At 39.4% G+C, this 19,740-nt stretch overlaps 1 protein-coding gene across 8 annotated transcripts in view; it reads right to left on the reverse strand.

Annotated features, from left to right (window-relative positions):
* Nucleotides 1-19,740, reverse strand: part of PKHD1 (PKHD1 ciliary IPT domain containing fibrocystin/polyductin) — a 603,444-nt gene that overhangs the window by 228,520 nt on the left and 355,184 nt on the right. The window contains exon 62 of one of the 8 annotated variants that reach the window (XM_032648754.1): nucleotides 7,424-7,863. The exons of the other annotated variants lie outside the window; for them this stretch is intronic. Coding sequence (XP_032504645.1) covers nucleotides 7,856-7,863 — 8 coding nt within the window. The 3' untranslated portion in view covers nucleotides 7,424-7,855. Of the gene's footprint in view, nucleotides 1-7,423; nucleotides 7,864-19,740 lie in introns of those variants that run through there. 8 annotated transcript variants of the gene reach the window in all.

Genomic DNA, 19,740 nt, shown 5'->3' on the forward strand with positions numbered 1-19,740 from the left:
CAAAATCCTCAGTTAAATCTTTTTGAAAACACTCATTTCTTGTTAAATAAACATTATCTAATGAACAAAGGATTTTCACAAAATCCTTTCATATCTTGTTATTCTCAAGTATAAATTAAAGCTTTTAACTTGTCTTTATAATGCAACCTCAGTGTCAACCCTCTAACCTTTCTCCATAGTATTTAATACTGCTATTTCTGAAACATAAAGAACAGCCACGTTGCCAAAAAAAAAAAAAATAGAAGAAAAAGAAGATGAATAATATATAAAATGAAATCCTGACCTTGTAATTTATTAAATTGGTAATGATCAAGAAATAACTTTGACCTATTCAACCTATTTTCAGGGTTCACTGCTATAGTACTTCAGATTAAAACAATGTTGCATTTACCTGTCTCAGAAATTGATACTCGAGAACATTGTTTCATAGATCGTGAAAATAACTCATGGCTATTTAATATCATTGGTTTAAAATAACAATATGGATAAATGTGAATATCTCTGAGAAGTAGATTAATTATAAATTTCTAGGTTTTGTAGAGACTTTAACGAGCCTGAAATTCTATTAGGTAACAGTGAATTCTAGAAAAGAAATCTTAGTCCCTTCTCTTCCCTGCTCTACTATCTTGTATCTGTTGTACATCTGGATAAGAAAAGTATAAGAAAAATGGCACAAGCCCAAAGTGAAATTTTGAAGTAAGAAAAGTTTGCCTTTGATGGCCTTCCTGGCCAGGAAGAAGAAAACCTCTCCTGCTTTTGGGTTCCCAAAACTATTCTCTGTTCCTACAGAAGAAGAAAGAATCTGCCAACCTTATTTGAATTTTTATGAAAATTTGTTCTAACAAGTTGGCACCCCCAGTTTGCATTTATAAGTTTAACTTTTAAACTCTCTAGTGGATTTAAAAGTTTATCTTCATGTAAAGGAATGCAACAAGCTTTCAAGCAGTGCTGTGACTTTTAGAAAAGGGTCTTCCCCAGTCTGCAAACCCATAGCACTCTGAAGGTGGATCTGAATCCAGTTCTGCTTTCAGGATTTGGCAGTGATAGACAGACACTAAATTTGCCAAGGGTGCTTGTTGGTCTATAGCCCATAGACCCATTATTGATCCCCAGGAAAGGGACAAATGGGACTGAAGATTTTTAGGAGGTGAGTTCTTCTCAGGACCAGCTCAGCCAGATTCACAAAAGCCATCATGAGCACCACCCAACAAGGCAAAACTCTGTCTAAACTTTTTTGGATAAAAATCACCCAATCCAAGGACTGCGATACCCATCCTGTCGCCATGCATTTTCCCCTGCACAACCCACTGTATATGGTCATCTCCTGGTCCAGATACCCTACTATTTACTATCTCATTATAAAAAGTTTATTTGCAAGATCCAGAATCCAGAGAGAGACAAATCAACAGGATTTTTCTGCTCTAACCCCCCTCAAGTTTAAGATCAAACAGCTAAAGAGAGGATTAGCAAAACAGAAGTTAGAGGTGAAACATAAAACTGTAGCCCTGGAAAACTGTCAGGGGCAGCAAGAGAACCCCAGCTGGTGGGACACGTGCTCCAAACACTGAGAGCCATTGATGGTGGGAGATGAGGAAAAACCAATGACTGATCCTTGAAAACTATAACAGAGAAGAGAGGAAAACAATGCTTAGTCTCATAGGTTAAAAAATAATACTAGTAATAGTCCTCTTAATAAGCTGCTTTGCATGTGTGCCTAGTCAAACATGCTATGAAGGAAGTGTAATGCGTATCATGAAATTTGTGGTCAATACGCACTGCTTTGCAACTTGCCTGATTCCAATAATAAACACCCTCCCTTTCTGCCCTGAGTCTGATTTGAGCAGTCCCTTGTGAAAATCCCCTCAATATATTCTCTGCACCTATCATATTCAAGGCATTGTGTATGACGCTCAAAGCACATCTTCTGTACTTTATAGAGCAGGGGTTCTCAATCTTGGCACAATTGACATGCTGGACTGGACAGTTCTTTGTCGTCAGGAGTGTCCTGGACATTGTAGGATGTTTAGCAGCATCCCTGGCCTCTACCCACTAAATGTCGGTAATTACACCTCCAAGCCCCCAGTTGTGACAACCAAAAATGTCTCCAGATATTGCCAAATGGCCCCTGGGGGTTAAGCATCCCGGTTGAGAAAACTGCTGTAGAAAATTCTCTACATACCCTATCCTTAGGTTATTTACTACTCATGTGGTGTAGTTGCCTCCTTACCAAACAAACACCTCAGCTAGAACTCCGCTTATAAACAACAGTAACAGCAAATATTCTCATTGAGCGGGAAGCCTAAATTCCAATTCCTGCATGTTTGTAAAAGGATATGTCTCTCACCTGGCTTTCATTTTTAAAAAGTCTTTGTTAAGAAGATGTAAATGCTAAATAAGTTGCTGTTGACACTAAAATAATGTCTATGCATTTAATATCTACCTAGGAGATAGGAAGGCAGAAAAGGATCACATTGTACCAGTCAATTAAACTGTTCCATTTTTAAGGAATCAAAGCAATATATTAGAAAGAAAATGGTAAAAAGTAACTGTCTAAAGAGTTATTAGTTGTCAATTATTTGGGAATAATTAGTTCTGAGACCATAGCACATAAAGCTCTGAACAGTCATCTTACAAACATGGAGAGGATCATTTGCTTTTCGCCTTATAAAATATAGGACTTCTAGAAGTATAAAACACGTTACATTATATGGCATTTTTAGCTAGTCATTCTTGTAGCCTCATAGGGAAGTAGAAAAATCAAAACTTTGAGCATTAAATCAAGTGTGTCACAGCACTTCTTATCAGTTGGGATCTAACCAGTATGGTCAAAATGGCCAAAATAAAATTAGATTTTGAAAATACAAATGAATTTAATTGCACTAAAAGAAATTTCAGCCCAAGTTTCTCACCCACATCTCAACAATGAGAATCAACACTATGTGAAACAATGGTCAGATGCTTTATAAGAAAGATTTAAATGTCCCTCAAAAGCATCAGATAATTACCTAAGCCAGAAGCAAGATGTTAGACTAGGCAGACTAATGATCTGATCTAAGATGGTAATTCCCATGGTTCCTGAGGAGTACAAACATCAATCATTTAATAAATGATTCCACTGGACTCCAGACTGGGTGAAAAAAAAATCTCAGCAGTGAGAAAACTGTCCAAGTTTTCCTGGCATATCAATATGCACGTCCCTTAAAGCAAGGCTATTTCTAACATAACACATTTCTAATCTTTCTTTCAGATTCTGTTATATTAATTAATGCCAGAATAAGCACCAGAGGGGAAAATCTACATAACTGGACAATAAAGTGATGGCTTCAAACAAGATCTCGCAATTCTGCTTTTTGAATAAAAGTATAGGAGAGTTTCCTTTTTGATAGTACTACTTTACTTCTTTTGTAAAAAGTATACTATAGCTTACTTTTCTAACTTTCCACCTCTCAGATAACTAGATCATGGCTTTTAAAACCCACGGTCTCCAGTTGTGATGTGCTTGGGAAGATACCACTTGACTGTAAGTAAGCAGCCGTTTGTTATACAATTACTTAAATCTTACTAACTGAGAGATTTTTTTATGTTATTTTTTAAAATTACCATATGGTAATTTATTTTCTTTTGCTGTAAGGGTCTATGGATTTCAACAATGTATGGATTTGTGTAACTACCACAATTAGGATACAAAACAACTTGCTGATGCACCTAAAACCCCCTGTGCTACCCCATTATAATACTATTCTCACCACACCCAGACCTCTGGCAATCACTGACCTTTCACTGTCTTTACAGTTTTCCCATTTCCAGAATATCACATAGTTGAAATCATACAGTATGTAGCCTTTTCATACTGACTTCTCTCACTCCCACATGTCTTTGGGAATCATCCATCTTGCCTGTATCAGTACCAAAATGTATCAATAGTTTGTGCCTTTCTGTCTCTGAGTAGTATTCTACTGCATGGATACATGACAGCTTGCTTATCCAGACCCCTCGTGAAGGACATTGGGTTGTTTACAGCTTCTGACTATCACCAATAAAGCTGCTCTGAACATTTTAATGTAATAGGAAAGAACAAATCTGATTCCATGTTAGACCTGGTCTATTGCCTGTGCTTAGAAATGTTGGCTCTGCACATTTTGTAAAAGAATGTTGCCTATAGCCTGAAATATAAAGGATAGCCTATACTCAGGTCTCTGACCTTTACGAGTCTTTTCATATAGAGATAAAAAGTTGCAGAACAGAGAATAACATTGGTTTTATTGGAGGTTTATAGGATCATCCTGACCTGACCTAAGTGGACAGCTGCTAGAACAAAGGATCGGACACCAAGAAGTTTGCAACAACTAACCACACCTCTCCCTCACCTCTCCTTTAGAAGTGCTTTGCCGGAACCCTTCCAGGAGTTCAGGGCTTTCTGGGTATGAGCCACCCTTTCTCCCTGCATGGCCCTGCAATAAATCTTTCTCTGCTCCAAACTCCAACGTTTCAGTTTGTTTGGCCTCACTGTGTGTTGGGCGCACAAATTTGCACTTGCATTCGGTGGTAACAATATGTCTGCATGTTTTAGTGGGAACATAAGTTTTCATTTCTCTAGGGTAAATAACCAGAAAGAGGATTGCTGGGGCATACGTTAAGTATACGTATAACTTTGTAAGAAACTGTCAAACTGTTTTTCAGAGTATCTGTACAATTTTGCCACCAGCAAAAACTCAAAACTCCCACCAGCAATGTATGAGAGTTCCAGTTGTTTCACATCCTCACCAGCACTTATGTTATTACAGGTTGACAGTTTTAATAAGAATTTTAGAATGACTTTATTTTAAAATATTTTTTTAGCTTTTTAAAAAATTTTTTTATTTTATATTGGAGCACAGTTGATTAACAATGTTGTGATAGTTTCAGGTGTACAACAAAGTGATTCAGTTATACATATACATGTATCTATCCTTTTTCAAATTCTTTTCCCAATTAGGTTGTTATGGAATATTGACTTCCCTGGTGGTCCAGTGGGTTAGGACTGGGCACTTTCACTCACGGGGCCCAAGTTCAATCCCTGGCCCTGGTCGGGGAGCTAAGATCCTGTACACCACGTGGGGCAGCCAAAAAAAAAAACACCTTTATCAACCGTTATAAGATAATACATTTTAGCACTCCAATTGGGAAATAGCATTATTTTCCAATAAAGTGTTTTGTAGAAAGTACTTTGATATCAAATATTTGAAACCATAATAAAATGTTTTATTCAATACTGTAATATCCTCTAAAATTGTATTATAAAATTGGTAAGGGGAGGTGTGATGGCTCTGAACTACTTATTTACTTCTTTTTGTATTTATGACAACTATAAAAATGTGCTGCATGCTTTTGGGGCTGCTGCAAGGACCAGAACCACACTCATCAGTTCAGCAAACAAATATTCAGCGAGAGTTATTATCCTAGGAATAATTGTGAAGAGAACAGATTCGGCCTCTGTACTCATGAGGCATATATATATATATATATATATATATATATATACACACACATACAATAATTCAATTATTGTGATTATTCAATCACAATATTATTCAGTCTAAAGATATGCATAGGGTATATTAGCTGGGGATGTTTTAGAACTTGGCCTTAGTTTGAACAATGCCTGGTACTCACTCTTAGGAAGCATAAATAGAAAATGTCAAATGTGCTTTAATCCTGACTTTGTAGCAAATAATGAAATTCCCAAGTGTTCCTGAGACATTAGTACAAATTAAAACCTAAAATATAATACAAATTGTGATAACTGAACAAAAACCTCCAATATTGGAAGAAGCAGATCTATAATGCAAACAGAAAACCATGAACGGTGCTTTACAATATCAAACCTCTTTTGATAAATGGAGGGAACATATGAGTGTTAATCGATAGCTAAAAGTCAATTCTCCTCTTTGGCTGAGGAATGTCACCAGTCCCCACAGCTTTTCCCTCTTCTTTCTCTGAATGCTCTCTTGTCCAGATTCCCAGCTCTCATCTCATTAATAAGGATCATATCAGGGTTCTTATTCTCTAAGTCCTCTGGATTGCTGACTCTGGTCATATCTGGAGCTTCGCAGTGGCAGACAACAGACCACGAAGGACTGGATTTGTCCCAATCTCAGACTCCTAACTCGCTACACCCCAGCCCCTCGGCTGGCTCATCCAGAGAGGGAATCAGACATGGAAAGCTCATTTGTGATTCACTAAGGAAAGGATAATATCCCGAACCGTTCTTTACACATGCACTTAACATTACTCCCTTCGGTAACATGCAGCCATTGCCTGAAAGCCGTGTGAAATTTGCAGGGAATTGAAAACCTCATGCTTATACAAAAGGCTGAGTCGTTTTCTAAGAGTTAGGCAAGTCATTCAGAGAGTTCAACTGCTAACAAGATTCCTCAGACATGAAGCCAAGGGAACATAATCAGTTTACCCTAATTGATTGCACACAGTTTTATTACAAAACTGATGGTTTTAAACCCCAGCCAATTAGTTTGTCAAGGAGAGGTTAAATTCCTGACTGGTTTATTCCAAGTACATTTAGGCAGGATTTACAATACAACCCGCCTTATCCAGGCAGCCGGAAATATACTTTTAACAAGTGAATTTAGGAAGGACTTCCTAGTAACCAAAAGGGAAAAAGAAATTCCACTAAAACGCTCAACTTAACTAACCAGGACATTAACTCTGGGTTTTTTTTTCACTCAATGTAATTCCTTTGCTACGTAGTTACCTAATTTTGAGATCTTTTAAAATATTTTTATGGTTGGTGTCACTGGTAATGCTGCATTTGAAAATATCAAATTAGAATTAAGTAACAATCAATCTATTTAGCCTGACATGTTCATTCAGAGCCATTTCTTAACCTGGGTGAGTTATCACCCCCGGTCCTTCACAGATTTTGCCAACTGGTAACATGCGGCAGAGAGTTAAGTCTGCCTGAAGATTCTGGCATTTATTTCTGAGTGTACGCCTCATAGTCCAGGCCAGTCATTTAAAATAATCCTCATTATAAATATCTGGGTTTCAGGGATTCCCTGGAGGTCCAGTGGTTAGGACTCTGCACTTTCACTGCCGAGAGCCGGGGTTCAATTCCTGGTCTGGGAACTACGATCCCGCAAGCCTTAGGGCACAGCCAATAAATAAATAAATATTTGGGTTTCCATCGCACTTTTCAGAAGATGCCATTCATTAAAATTCTAATGGGATCAGGCAAAATCTTTTCCTAAAACTGAGCAGCTTGAGAAAAAAATCAATTAACCATTACTACTAAGCATCCATTCTGCGTTCAGCCCTATGCCCAGTCAAGTAAAGTACAAAAGAAGGTCAGACATAGCTATAGGTGAGAAGCAGAACTCACCGTTTTAATGTCCAGGCCAGTGTTAAAATGTTACATTAGAGAAATTTTTACAAATCAATTGTTTCTTAAACTTATACAAAGTATTTTACAGAACAGTGGTCAGCAAACATTTCCTGTAAGAGATCTGATAGTAAGTATTTTAGACTTCACAGGCAAAGTGGCCAAGTTGAGGATATTACATACATACCTATATAATGAGAGAAAACAAATTTCCACAAACTTTTAAGGATGAAATCCAAAACTTGTATCAGATTTACCTTATCTCAGACAATGTAGTTAGCAGAAGTAGTTGCCACATATTTTATCTTCTAAGACCTCAATGAATAATATGGAATGGACCAAACTTTCTCTGCGACTCAGAATTAGAAATCAGAAATCCATTTTTTGCTTGGAGTTGCCATCCATTAAATATTATTTACTATAATTCTCCTGGAATTTGTGCTAGGTGATGAGGACACAAAGAGAAATAGCCTCTTGCCCTCAAAGCACTAAAATTCAAGAGCAGAAAGACAAATGGACAAAGTACAGTAATGGTATGTAATGTGGCTGCAATAAAAGTATGTATAGTGTTACATAAACATTTGTTTAAAGTGCTACATAAACACAGAGGGAGGACTTAGGAATATGCTGTTGAAAGTTTCTCATCATAAAAATGTATATTTCTTCTCTTGCAATCTTAGCAATAAGGACATTGGATCTTCAGAATATTTAATGAAGAATCCCTGTATCGCTTCTGAATAACAATTCTGGTCTATTTTCACTGTATAGCTTTACAGACAGGCATTCCAGATAATTTGACTGAATTGAAAGGGACGAGGAGGACACAGTCAAGAGTATTTTATTTATATTTTTTCACTACATCTATCACAATAAATTTTCTTTTATTCTGACAATTAAGATTCTTTTTATTTGAAAGCTCCAGTTAATGGAGCATTGTTCCCTAGCCATCTCAAGAATTAAAATGAGGAATTACAACAACAAACAAGAAAACCCCAGATTATTCAATATAAATCCAAGCTAGAATAAAGAAGAGAGAAAACTTTAATATTATTTTTTTTATCTTTCAAACTAGTATAATATACAATAGGCAATAAATACCAAAACCACACACATATTTTATAAATTCAGAAGGAAACCAAAATCTTATGTCTCCTCTCTCCTGAGGGGGCTGGTGGTGAACTATGACCTAAAATGTGGCAACGTGGCTGATTGATGAAGACTTAAAAGGCTCATAACCTTTTCCTCTTCAGATCAGTCAGATGATGACTTCAGCATCTCCCTGTATTATACCAAAAGCTCCACCTTTGGATTTTTTGTTTGTTTTTTTTAAATTTTTATTGGAGTATAGTTGCTTTACAATGCTGTATTAGTTTCTACAGTACAGCGAAGTGAATCAGCTATACATACACATATATCCCCTTTTTTTAGGATTTCCTTCCCATTTAGGTCACCATAGAGCATTAAGTAGAATTCCCTGTGCTATACAGTAGGTTCTCATTAGTTACCTATTTATACATAGTATCAATAGTGTATATATGTAAATCCCAACCTCCCAGTTCCCACCTCCCCCTTCCCCCTTGTTAGCCATACATCTATTCTCTACATCTGTGTCTCTATTTCTGCTTTGGAAATAAGACTGTCTATACAGTCTTATTTCAGATTTTTTCAGATTCCACATACATGCATTAATATATGATATTTGTTTTTCTCTTTCTGATTTACTTTACTCTGTATGACACTCTCTAGGTCCATCCACGCCTCTACAAATGACCCAATTTCTTTCCTTTTTATGGCTGAGTAATATTCCATTGCATATATGTACCACACCACCTTTAGTTTTCATTCCTGGAAAGCTTTTCTGGTAATAAACATAAATACAAGGGTTTAGAAGATGCTCTGCTGTTTCTGAGGGATGCAGGCTCTTCACATCTCTAATGATCCTAGTTTGGAGGGTTCCTAGCACATTTCCAAAAAGTTATTTCTACCTCAGAGTCCTGCCAGTCCTGCTAATACAGATGAGAGGCGGTGGTAACCAGATGAGAAATGATACATCCTCTATCCTTCTTTGTTGTTCCCCTGACATTCACGTCAATCGAGCAATACCTGTAGAAAGGGATTTTACTCCACAATCCCTTCTAGCATGGAGTCTATATTCTAGATAGATAGACACTCATGAAACTGAGAGAATGATCCAGAAGCACATACTGTCCAAAGGTACAGAGGCCTCAAGCAACATGAAATGTTTAATTGTACTGTGGAGAGAAGTGGTGCCTGAAGAGGAGGGTGGGGTCTTGTGATGGAGGTTCCATCACAAAGTCCATCAGATATTATGCTAATGAACTGAGATTTTATTCTGCAAAATTAAGGGAAGCCAGTTAACAGTTTTATGCTGACACTTACATGATCAGATTTGCATTTTAGAAAGAGCACTTCTTCCTTGTGTAAATTGTAGAATTATAGAGGTTTGGAGTAGGGAAAGGGAGAACAATATTCACTGCTACAGCTCAGATAAAGGCTTACTCTAAGGCAGTAGGGAGAAATGGAAGAGAGGATGAATTTAACAACCTTAATGGATTTGGCAAGCCTTTGTGACTGCATGAAGGAAGAGGTTGAGAGGGCAAAGCAGCCAAAGGTGACTACTAATTTGGGAGATTTAAGAGTAGGAGGGCTGAAGATAAGGCAATCTAACATAGATAGAATGGAGATATCACACAGATAGTTGAATATTCAGATCTGGAAAGAAGGGTGAGTCTGGAAGAGAAGTAGAGATTTGTGACCTAAGAGTCGAAGGCCAGGTCATAGATAAGATCAGGAGGGGGAAAAGAGGAAAAGGAGAAGATTGTTAATGACAAAACTTTAAAGATCACTAACATTGGAGGGATAGGAGTAAAAGGACTCAGATGGAGAATATTAGGAGGAGGCAACGGCTGGGGCAGTGGAGATTCCAAACTTTCTATTTTGAAAGGACTCTGACCAGCAATCAGGTCAGAAGGGGGTTTGAATATTCATTACAAGAATAAGGAAATTCAGTCGTGTGTACCCAAGAGTGGGGATGCTGCTGGACATTACACTTCCACCCCAGCCCCCACTTTCAGTTACCCTACTACTGAGAGGCTGGAGAACCAGGGAGCACGTTGTCTTGGAAACCAAAGCAGGATGCAATTTAAAGCATCAGGGAGCAGACTCAGAGTCAAATTCTGCAGAGACCATGCAACTAAGGAGCAAACGTCCAGTAATTTGCACTTGCTGGTGCTGGTCAGCCCCGATGCAGCGGGAGAGACTGAATGAGACATAAGGAAGAGTCAGTCAGGGCACTTTTCCTTCAAGAAGTTTGACCATGAACAGATGAAGAGGATATGGCAGGAACCACAGTGGGATACAGGGTCAAAGGGCCTCGAGAATAGTTTGAAGACACAAGTAGAGACCCTGTCTCAGAGCTGTTCCTCACAACCCACTGTGATAGACCTGCAATGCCCATCGCACAAATTGATGGTTGCCCTTCTCCAGAAAACACCTCTCCCATAGGGCCCCATTTCCACCTAAAAGTCCACTATGAAAGATTCATTTAGTTGGACCTTAAAGGCTTTTTACCGGCAGCAAGTTTCTATTAAAGTGCAAATACCCAAGTAACAACTGGAAATGAGGCCAGGATAGATGCTTGGAGTAGAGAAGGGAAGTGAGAAGGCAAACGCCAAAGAAAACCAGTGCCTGCCTCACAGCTTTGCTTGAGTTGGCCCTGAATTCAATCAGCAGTAATAACAGAAAATGGGCAGAGAACACTGATTAATCACTGGTGCTGTTTAGCTGAAATTATCCTTTATGCCCTACATATAGAGAAGCATCATACATAGATTGTCAATTTCCAAGAATAAAAATTCAACTTAATAAACTTAATACTAATTTGGATAAAAAGTAAATCTATTAGGTGATATACACGGCACTTAAAAGTGTTAAATGCCCAGGGCCAAACATAGGAATTCATTGTAATTTCCCCTAACTACAATCACAGAAGTGAAATGAGGATGTGGGGAAATCTGACAGTGGTTACTAGGTGACTAGGTAGCAGAATATGCCTCCCCGCAGAAAACACCAGTTTGGCAGGCTGATTATTTTGAGCTGAAGATAATTTAGAAGTAAGCAAATACGAGAAAAGCCCTCTGCACTCCCCCTAAAAGCAGAATATAAATTTGCAAAGGTGTCTCCCCTCCCCTCTCTACCAGCAAGGACTGAAGTTAGTCATCTGAGGTGCTAGACCCTTATTAGCCCACAGATAGTACCAGGGAAACCATATAACTCTTATCTACCATTAGTGTCTCCATATATTTACCTTCCCACAATCTGCCACCTCTGGAAGCTCAAAGTCCCTTTCTTTTGCCTTGTCACTTTTCTTTGCAATTATTGTTCTTTGCTAAGATGCTCAAGGTCTAAGCTCAAGTTCGAACCACCCTTTTGAGTTACTCATCACTGAGTACTTCCATGTCCATGCACAATGTACACATTAATGAACTTCTGTTTGCTTTTCACTTGTTAATCTGTCTTTTGTTAAGTCTAAGTTGTGAGACTCCAGCCAATGAACCTAAGATGGGTAGAATATTTTCCTCCCCTACACATTCCTCTCTTGATATTTCTTCAACAGCTGGAACAACTCACTGATACTTGTGTCTGTTGTGTCTGCTGCTCTCCCCATGCCAAGTCTTGTTTTTTGGATCATGTTCTCTCATACACTGAAGGCAGGTCATTCACAATTTATGCATGCCCAACCTACTCACATCCCTATGTGCACAGAAGCAACTGAAAAAACACTTTTAACCTGTATCAGAGGTACCGCAGCCCCGAGAAGGACCTTCCTTTCTACTTCCAGTTGAATGTTCCTTCCCATCCCTATCAAGGACGGCTTCATACGTCATCTCTAATTATCACCTCACCCCAGGATTGGTCTATATTGGTAGAAAATGTGTAGCATAACTAGTAAAAGAAGGAGAAGAACGAAGAAGAGGAGGAACAGGTAGACTAGGTGGAAGGTGACTCATTAAACACCAGAAACTGTTTTCCACCTACTTGCCCAGCCGTTCCTTCAATATTGGGAGACTCTTCTCACCCTATACACATAATTCCATTCAGTTTCTTGGCCTTGGTTCCCATCTCCACGATGAACCTTACATCTTTGACCTTTCCTGTGAACTACAGAGCTGTGCATCTAACCCCCTATTGGGCACTGCCTCTCGGAAGTCTAGCATACACCTCAAATTCAGTCTGTCTAAAATGGAATTCTTCTTTTCCCAAGTTGCTCCTTCTCCAGGGTTCTCCCTCAGTAAATGGTATCACCAGCCACCCAGTTATTTTAGGAAGAACTCAGAAGTCATTCTTGACTCCTTTCTCTTCCTCATCCAATCAATCAACAAGTCCAGCCATGTACACCTCACAAATCTCACTTGAGTCCCTGTATTTCGCATGTCATCATCCTGATCTGTGCTGCCTCATTGTCTATCCTTTGGACCTTTGCCACTGCACTGGATGCCCTGCTTCCTCTCTTGTCCCATCCAATCTGTTCTCTACAGGGCAGTCAGAAGAATCTTTTAAACATGCAAATCTGCTCATGACCCTCCTTCCTTTTAAGTCCTTTATGAATGCCTCTTAACCCTTAGGATCAAGTCCAAAATCCTTAGCAGGGTTATAAAACATTCTGGGAACAGATCTCACACATCTCGACATCATCTTGGGCCACTCCCAGCCAGGATGGATTTCTTTTCATTCTCCGGTCCCTGTGCCTTTGCACATATTATCTTTCCATATCCTTTATCTACAACTCTTCCCCTGGCAGACTCACTCACCTTCTAAATCTCTGCTTACATAGCCCTTGCTCCAAAAAGGTTTCTCCTAGAACAAGGGTTGACAAACTATGGTTGACAAATTTGCCTGTGGCTGTTTTGGTACAGCCCTCAAGCTAAGAACGGGTTTTAAATTTTTAAAAGAATTTCGAAAGAAGAAAAAGAAAAGGAGGAAGAGACAGATGAGGAGGAGGAGGAAAAACAGAAACCATCTATGATCATTAAAGGCTAAAAGAGTAACAAGCTAGAATATCTCCTATCTGGCCCTTTACAGAAAAGGCCCCTGCCTTAGAGCATCAACCTAAGGTCCCCTACTATGTGCTCCCCTGGTGCCTGGACTTCCTCAGTCATCACTTAGGCTTTATTACAATTAGTTGTTTAATGTCTCTTTTATGCACTAGACTCTAAGCTCAGCAAAGTTGGGTACCATGTTCGTCTTTACCACACTATATCTCCAGTATGTAGTACATGGTAGAAACTTAGTAAACATTGTTGAATGAACTGCAACGGAAATGAAAATAAGTGAGAGCTTCATATTGCTGTGTCCACAGACAGGCCACGGAAGTACTTCTAAACAAGTATGACTAGGACAACCATCCCCCCAGTGCTCTCAGGACAATGATGGTTTACGCTCGTTCTCGCAGAAAAAATATTAATAGCTCCCCCTCTACTCTCAAAAGTGTCCCTCTTTGGAGGAGTTAGGAGACTTGGAAAAAGTTCATAGGTCCAACTGCCTGGGAAGAGAGAAATTTCCTAAGATCACTGGAGCAGAAACCACAGTGGCTTTTGTAATCAAAAGGTGGAACTCTTTCCATGGAAGAGTTCAAATCATTGTAACACGTAGTATTCAGAAACCAGACTAATAGTAGAGAAGTACTGTGTTTATGGAACATAATGATTAAAACAGACTTTTGCTTTACTGACCTGGAAGTCTGCCTGTTATTTTTAACATAGTCATTGTGTGAAAACACATCCCTCATTGTAAATAACCAACTTTCAAAACTCAATCCACCTTGAGTTTGGAATGGCCAGTATAATTACTGTGAATAAATACTTTTATGACAAGCTCTTTTTCTGACATACACAGGTGACTCAATCTTTTTGTCTTTCGGTACAAGTGGGAAATCAGATATTCTAGCTAATTAATATTCAGGAATAATAAAATAAGTTATTTGGGGATACAAAACTTAAGAATTGAAGTAAACTTCAGAAATCATCTGATTTAACACGCTGACTTTACAGATATGAATTTGGAGAACCCAGGAAGCAAATGTTCCTGCTCTGTGTAAGGCTCCCTTGGAATCAGGCCTGTTTAAAATTTTCCATTAAATTAAACATCATTAATAATCAAATTTATCCTGTATCTATTTCTTTAATGATTGTGACATCACTTTGTTATCTTCATGCCTGAGATTCATCTTCAAGAACAGAAGTCTACATTGTACTTTATGTGTACATGAATCTCACCTGTCTAAAGAAAGGCATGAGTCCTACATCTTTCTTAAATTCCCTTTTCACGTCTTCTCTACAGAGTGTTTTGCCACCATCGGTCTGAGCTGTAGGCCAAACTCATCAAACCTATGTCGATTATTCATACTATTGATTATAATGATAGTATTTACTGAATTTGTACAAGGCACTAGGCACTAAGCTTATGTGATTCACTTTCTTGTCACGACAACCAGATGAGGTTAAGTGTTATTAAATTAAAAGGAAGAAAGGTGGGCCTAGGAGCAAATAACTTGCCCAGGATACAGAGCTGGTAAGTCATCTAGATGGGGCCTCAACTCATATCTCTATGAACTACCAGCCTATAATAACAAATTCCTCAGGGTGCTGTGTTGGATACCTGCGTGTACCATGTCAAGTCCTCTCCAACCCATCTCTTATTCCAGCCACTGACATGTGGCTCCCATTTCCACGCAAAAGAAAGCTGACAGTGCCTTGCCTTCCGCCCTTGGGCCTCTCTCATGCTGCCACATGAGATGAACCATTTAGCATTCATACCTCTGCAACCAGGAAGTGTTGGGTTTGGAGCTTTGACCAGTTGGAGACATGAACCAGTGTCTTCTCTTTTTGCCCATGGGCAGAATTGAGATACACTTCAAAAGGGTCCTCACAGGATCAAGCATCTCCTGTAGACATCTTGAGCTGCTTTCCCTCCTTTGTTTCACTAATTCTGTCCCCCATTCCTGCTCCCTGAGATCATCTCCCAAATAAATAAACTCTATGCAAATTTTGTCTCAGGCTCTGCTTTCAACAGCATCCAGGATGAGAGGAGGCCTTCTTCCCCACCATCAGACCATCTTGTTTCTCTCCTCCTGAGCTTTCTATCACTAATATGCAACAGCTAACATACTTTATCTGAAGAGGAAATCCTCTGTCTCTGATGGACCTGACTTCTTCATTTCCTGTGAATAGCAGAGCTATCTGCATCTGTAGGGTCTCAGGACCACATTGAGAATATTTGTCTACCTCTGCTGGAAACCCTTCTGATTAGTCAGGCTCCTTGAGCTGGAAACATAAGGATTTATAATGAAAAAGAATCACACAGTAAAAACAGAAAGAATGAAAAGAAAACAAACCAATAAAGAACCTATCCTATCATAATATTTGAGGTTCTGGTATTTGCTGGCTTTGGAGGGAGTTCAAAATAAATGAAAGAAATGTGTATTTTATTAAATGCTAATATTTAGAAGATGTAGGGGGGGAAGGAAAGATAAAGGCTTCCAATCGTATTTGCAAATATGGGTCGTCTCCCAGCCCCTTCAAAATGGTTAGATGTTTTCCTTGCATCTGAGCCACCTCCGCAGTTTTGGAAGTAACACCTGGGACCAACGAGAAAATCAGGCAAGGGGGAGCGAAGCTGCACGTGTATCCAGCCCACAGAGCTGGGCACCACACCGTGCTCTCAGCCTGGACTGTAATACGATAACGAGCTCTTTCGAGTCAAGTTGCAGCTGCCCATCCGACTTCCTCCCCAGGAATAGCCTATTGCTTCTGACCCCACGTAGGTCTGCCTGTAATAAACTCTATCCTTCCCTTGCAACATCTGCTATTGTTAAAATGATCTCTGTTTGTCTTGAAGTATAAATAGGCCCCAAATTTCAAGAGTTCAGAATACACTGAACCGTAACTTTTTTACGGTTTTTCTTTTCCTTCTTGGTAAGAGCCTTATCCCTCTCTTGGGTTTTGGAATTCATTTTAAGAACAACAATGAAATAAAGTGGAGAGGAAGAAGATTTGAGAGGGTCAGGAGGACTCTAGGGGGTCAGAAATGAAGAGCTGGCCCTGGCTTTTGTTTTTCCTATATTTGCCGGAATACATGTTGATGGTCCATGTGAGCCATTTTCTGTATTCTTGTTTCTCCATACTAAACTTAAGACTTTGGGGCAAGAGAAGGAACTGATTTTGTTACTAATTAGTACCCAAAGTGTTTTGCAATGTTCAAATCGACCAACTTTTAATTTTGCTTGAACGAGACAATTTCTTGTTCCTCATAATGAATGTACTTGTTTTCAAGAAGAGAAAATAGGGGAGCCTTAGTCCTGGCCTCAGATGTAGGGTCTTGGTGAAAAACAAGACACTGAGGCCTGGCGGCACTGGATTCCCAGCCTAGACCTGCCAGTAGGTAAACTGTCCTCACTCCTCTGAACCTCAATGGATAAAATAAGTGATTATTTCATAGCACAGTTAAAGTAGTAAATGAAATAATGCACATGAAATGCCTGTTAAGTGTGGTTAATAACTACTAGATGATCATGATTTTTCAGTGTATGAGATTTTATCTTCCAGCGAGACTCAGAAAGTCTTCCAGTCCAGTTATCAGAGCTTCCTCAGATAGAGAGGAATCAGTTCCATATGCATCTCCAGCTGAGGGGTTAAAACAGATAACACGCTTAGAAGAGTGCCTAGCAGGTTGTAAATACTTGATAAATGTTAGCTATTCATCACCATCGTTATCTATGTGTCATTACTAATGCACAATTATCCTTATTATTATAATCTGTTTACTGAGTGACCTGGATTCAGCAGGTGCAAGAGTGGGAATTTAGTCTTCCTAACCCACTCCCATTTAAACTCATGCTGTCAAATTACTTTTCTCAGATCCTGGATGAAACCCCAGGCAGATGACACAGCTTTTCTGATTACTTCCACATATGAAACATTCCAGTCCAATCCAATGCAATCTCACATCCTTTTAAAACCTTCTTCCTTCCTTCGGCTTCAAAATCTGGGAAATCTGTGATGGGGAAAATATTGTTGGCTTCGCATTACTTCTCCCCCTTGATTCCTCTTCCTCCACTCACTACAAAGCCTCTGGTTTTCCAGAGGCTTTGTAGGCTCAGAGGGTTTGATACCCTCTGAGTATTGCAGATGTCTAAAACTGACTCTTTTTTGAGTCCTCCTGTGGGTTCCACAGAGACTTGCACTAAGGATCTGCGGTTGCCTGTTTGGCATGGGAGATGCCTGTTCCTGGTGGCTACTTATGACTTATCTGAAAGCCCCTGATGCCCAGTGTCCACACCCACTTGAGGTCACCCCACACCTCTTGGGTGCGTCTCTGTTAAAATGGTACATGATACGCTCCCCTAACAAGTCCACCCACACCTGGAATACTGTGGGCCTGGCATCTTTGCTCAGCAAGCTAGGAAATGGAAACTTCTTCAGCACAAGGCACTTTGGCCAGTCTCTCACCAGTAGACTCTTCTTCAGTGTGTCAGACAACAGTCTCTGTCAACTTCTAGTGGAGCTTTAAAACCCAGCTCCTCTGGAGAGGAACATGACGGCAAGCACTAAGCTCTGCCCTCCCGTGAGCAGAGATGAGGAGTTCATTGCACACTGAGAATTAGCTATCATACGGTCCTAGAACAGTTCCCTTCCACCTCCCAGTGAATTCTCCTCTTCCCATATACCCGGAGGTACATGAAGGGCTAGAGAGTCAGAGGCTACACTAGGTTCTAGCCACTTCGTTTACAAGATCAACATAGATTATCTTAGTCTGCACTGTCCAACACAGTAGCCACTCACCACATGTGGCTATGTAAGTTTAAATTTTAATGAATCACAGTAAAACAAAATAAAATTCAGTTCCTCAATCTTCCCAGTCACTTTCAAACACTCAATACCCACACGTGGCTAGTGGCTACCACACTGAATAGCACAAATGTAGAAAATTTTCATCATTGCAGAAAGTTCCACAGACAGAGCTGGAACTCTGGAACCTCACTTTAGAAGGTGAAGGTTTTGTCAACTATTGTTTTGTTCTCAGGGCTTGGAGCTTCTCTTAAGGTCATAGCACGCGAGAAGATTCATATTTACCAGTTTTTTAGATAATCATTAAGTAGATCGATTTTGACATCTGGGTTCTGGACTAAGAATGTGTTAAAGCAAATGAATACAAGACCATTTTTCATGATGCTAAAATCTTAGATAAAGCAGGAGAAAAATTAATTGGGGTTCTTATGTTCAAGCCTCAAGTCTAAAACAATGTCTACTAAAAATAAAATTAACAAAAGGAACAAAAGTAACCCATATCACTATTTTTTCTCTCCTGGATCACTGCAATAGAACGGCTAACTCATCTTTCTCTTACCCATTCCTGCCAACCTCCAGTTACTCTTCCAAAGTTTAAAAAATGCAAAGTAAATTACATCAGTTTCCATTGCAAGTCGAATAAAATCTCATGTTCTTAAAATGTCCCATAAGCTCCTCAGGATCTGCCTCTTGTTCACCTGTGCGACCTCATCACAGGCTACTCATCTGCACGCAAGCCCGCTATTATTCAGTCCCTGTGGCCGTCCTTCCTCCGAGGCGCTGCTCCTCCAGCCTTGGGATTTACACACAAACTGCTTTCTCTGCCTTGAAGGTTTTCCCCTCCACATATTACCTGGCCAACTCTTATTCAGTTTGGGTCTCAGTTTTACTGTTTCTTCCCAGAGCAGCCTTCACTGACTCACCACCAGCACAACGACCACTGTGATGCACTTATGGCATGCCTGTTCTCTTCTTTATAGCATTTATATGTAATCATATATTTAGTTGTCTACTTTATGTATATATTGCTTACCTTTCCTAATATGATATGAGGACAGGAATCATGTCATTTTGTACACCAGCTTTTATCCTGATACCTGGAATGCAGTAGCTGCCCACTAAATATCAGCTGGGTAAATGAACGGACGAATAAACGAATGTGCACATCTTAACACTGACTTTCTTTGCTTTTTCTTTAATTTATATTTTATACAGCAGGTTCTTATTAGTTATCTATTTTATACATATTAGTGTATATATGTCAATCCCAATCTCCCAATTCATCCCACCACCCTCCGCCCTTGTTTTCCCCCCTTGGTGTCCATATGTTTGTTCTCTACATCTGTGTCTCTATTTCTGCTTTGCAAACCGGTTCACCTGTACCATTTTTCTAGATTCCACATATATGCGTTAATATACGATATCTGCTTTTCTCTTCCTGACTTACTTCATTCTGTATGACAGTCTCTAAGTCCATCCATGTCTCTAAAAATGATCCAA

Source organism: Phocoena sinus, chromosome 11 (assembly GCF_008692025.1).
Source record: "Phocoena sinus isolate mPhoSin1 chromosome 11, mPhoSin1.pri, whole genome shotgun sequence".
Classification (NCBI taxonomy): domain Eukaryota; kingdom Metazoa; phylum Chordata; class Mammalia; order Artiodactyla; family Phocoenidae; genus Phocoena; species Phocoena sinus.